We start from the raw sequence: 3,072 nt of genomic DNA on the forward strand, positions 1-3,072 counted from the left end.
TAAAAACAGGTACCAGATCCACACTCTCTTTATGCTGGTTGGTCTTGTACACGCTTCTTGCCAAAGCCCCCAGCTTTCCCTATTAGGCTTTATTTTCGGGTGGTTCCCTGCAGAGCCTGGGGTTGGGCCTTAGGAGGATGTGATGAATTCCTTCAGCCATGTATGGCCACTTATCTCCTTCTCTTAGCAGAGCTGCTGAGACATAACATGACTTCACCCGCTCCCCCAGGGGGCAGCTGTTGAGATCATTCCTCCGAGGCACCCTAGGCCTAAACACCGTCTCTGTTCACAGGTCTCCTCTGTGTGTCTCTAAGTGGGTCTCCCTCCCCTGGCACCCTGTCCTTACATCACCAAGAACACTTTCTCCTAACCCTACGGAGCATCCTGGCGGTCCCTCTGGACGGCAGTTTGTCTTTCCTCCCCTCCCCCACAGGAAGATCCTGTAAATAACATCCACCTGGTGCTTTTCTTAACACCATGAATCACCGTGCACACGGGTACAGGATCCTATTTTGTAGCCTAAGAAGCTAACCCCAAAGGGCCTTGCTCTTGCTTTTGTTTATAGCTGTGTGCGAACGTACGTGCTCAAGCGCCCCCTGCATCTCTATTGATTCCTGTAAGCGTCCAGACAGATCTCCCGCCTTCAAAGGCACGTTGCACATCTGTCTGGTGGACGTTATGGCACCTGCCCGGATGGGCACTGCTAATGCCATGTTTCCTCTTATACTGGGGGACATCTGGGAGCTTCCCTCCATTTATAGTAACAACCCTCCAGCTCACCGTTTCTCACGATTGCCTGTCCACCTCTCTACCCACAGGCTGCACCTGGGAATTTGGAGCCATGGTGAATTACATCAAGAAGACGTACCCCCTGACCCAGCTGGTCGTCGTGGGCTTTAGCCTGGGCGGTAACATCGTGTGTAAATACCTGGGCGAGACTCAGGCCAACCAAGAAAACGTCCTGTGCTGTGTCAGCGTGTGCCAGGGGTACAGCGCGCTGAGGTGAGTGACCCCCGCCCCGTGTGCCCGCGTCTTCCGTCCAGCGGGTTTTTCAGTTATTACTCACTTGTTTGTGTACCAGGCGCTGCTCCGTGAAGACCACAGGAAATGCTGGCAGGCTGAGCAGAAGCTTCTGGGTCTTTTGCTTCCACTTTGTACTCTGGAGTTGTCCTATGAGACCCCTTAAGCCTGGGATATGCAGCTGTATGTGGGGTCAGATCTGTATAATTGAACAAGCCAGAGCCCCCTTACAGCTGCCAGTTCCCTAGGGAGTCTCTGTGAGGGGACTTCATCTATTCGTGCCCCAGGGGTTTTGTACCATAGGCGACGGGCACACCAGAGTCTGACAGCTCTTCCCACCTACGGAAGAGGTGAGGCTCAGCTGCCATCTGGAAGGGATCTATAGAGATCATTTAATCTGTGCCCTCACCTTCAAATATTCATAGACGTCCCAGACATCACCACAAAGGAGGCGACCTACTGGGTGAAGACTTATCTCACCCCTTAGTCTCCTGCCCACAGAACTCTGCAGGATGAGTCCGAGGAGGGCATTACTGTCTGCTGAGTCCTCAAGATCAGTGTGGTCCCAGATCTCACACACACACACACACACACACACACACACACACACACACACACCTCCAAATTCTTCAGATGCATTTGTATCTCTTCCTGCACTCACTCTACATGATGACTTACATATTACAAATGGGCATGACCAATTACTAAAGACCTCTTGAAGAAACCCAAAATCGCACAAAGTCAAAAAATCCTCGCCATTGATGCAGTCTAATGCCAGTGGGTCCTTATCGTTAATAAATGAACCCTTCCGCTTTGCTTCACCTATTATCTCTCGTGGTGTAGTCTAAGCCCATTTCATCGTGTTCTGATGGATAGAGCTATGTTATTTCTAAAAATACCTGGAATTTGAGCCAGCACGTCCAAAGGGCGAATGCAGGCCCAGAATTCAGCCTCTGCCTGAGGCTTAAAGCTGGCCAAAAGGGAAGATTTAAATGTACCCAGATTTAAATGAAGGACATCCCTGAGGGAGCCTTTCCTGAGTTCCACAGCCCCGGCCGGGGCTCCAGTCTCCCTCACCTGCGATGTGGGGATGACAGCAATAGTACATAGGCCTACCCCATAGCGCCATTGTGAGGGTCACATGAGTTCATGCGTGTGAGCTACTTAGAACAGTGCCAGGCATGTTGAAAAGGAGCCAGTAACTGTGAATTGTCATCATCATCATTAATCACTGTAAAATAAGTCAGTTACATCAGTGGATCACAAGGACCCGTCTGGTGAACAAGTGACCATCTCACTCCATTAAGAATCATTTGGGGGGATTGTATTAGAAATAAATTCAGTTTCTCTGGCCCCACCCTTGGAGATTCTGATTCACGAATCTGGGGCATATGGCCAGGAAGCTACGTTTGGACACATTTCACAGATGACTTCTGACATTCAGCCACGTTGCACAGTCACTGGGCCCGGGGACCCCAGTGGTGTCTCCATCTCTAGTCCGGCAGGACTAGGTTAGTCCCCTGGCCCCCCTATTGGTAACCCTCCCCTTTGCTCCCCTCTAGACTCTGGAGGGCCAGCTGAAGGGATATGTTCCTTTATCTTGGCGTAACCGGAAATATTCAACTCCCAATTCAAACCAGTGTACATAGCTATCATGTAACCAGAGTTAACCAAAGTCCCATCCTGCCCAGTCACTGGGATAATAGAGAGGTCAGCAAAGGGCCTACCACAGGACTCAAGGGATCAGGGCCTGGCACGAGCAAACTTCATCTGCGTTCACCTAACAAATGGTCCGGTTTTCGGCAAGCCCTCTATCCTCTGTAAAATTGGAATTGCTAGAGTTCCTTTTTAAACCACGTGCTGAGACATTACTATGAACACTGTGTTTAGAGAGCACGGGATTTGACAAGTAGGAGGATGGTATGTATTATAAGACAAGTTTGTTTTCTCTGCTCCACCCACCTTGACCAAAATTTTGCTACAGCAGCGCCACCTGCTGTTGGCAAGAGCACATGACCAGCACATTTGGCAAACTGAGGGGTTGGAGCTAAG

At 50.3% G+C, this 3,072-nt stretch overlaps 1 protein-coding gene across 1 annotated transcript in view; it reads left to right on the forward strand.

Moving 5' to 3' along the window:
- ABHD2 (abhydrolase domain containing 2, acylglycerol lipase) overlaps nucleotides 1-3,072 on the forward strand; it is an 89,863-nt gene that overhangs the window by 75,116 nt on the left and 11,675 nt on the right. The window contains exon 6 of the mRNA XM_019634153.1: nucleotides 819-1,002. Within this exon, the coding sequence (XP_019489698.1) occupies nucleotides 819-1,002 (184 nt within the window). The remainder of the gene's footprint in view (nucleotides 1-818; nucleotides 1,003-3,072) is intronic.

Source organism: Hipposideros armiger, unplaced genomic scaffold (assembly GCF_001890085.2).
Source record: "Hipposideros armiger isolate ML-2016 unplaced genomic scaffold, ASM189008v1 scaffold_1517, whole genome shotgun sequence".
NCBI classification, from domain to species: Eukaryota; Metazoa; Chordata; class Mammalia; order Chiroptera; family Hipposideridae; genus Hipposideros; species Hipposideros armiger.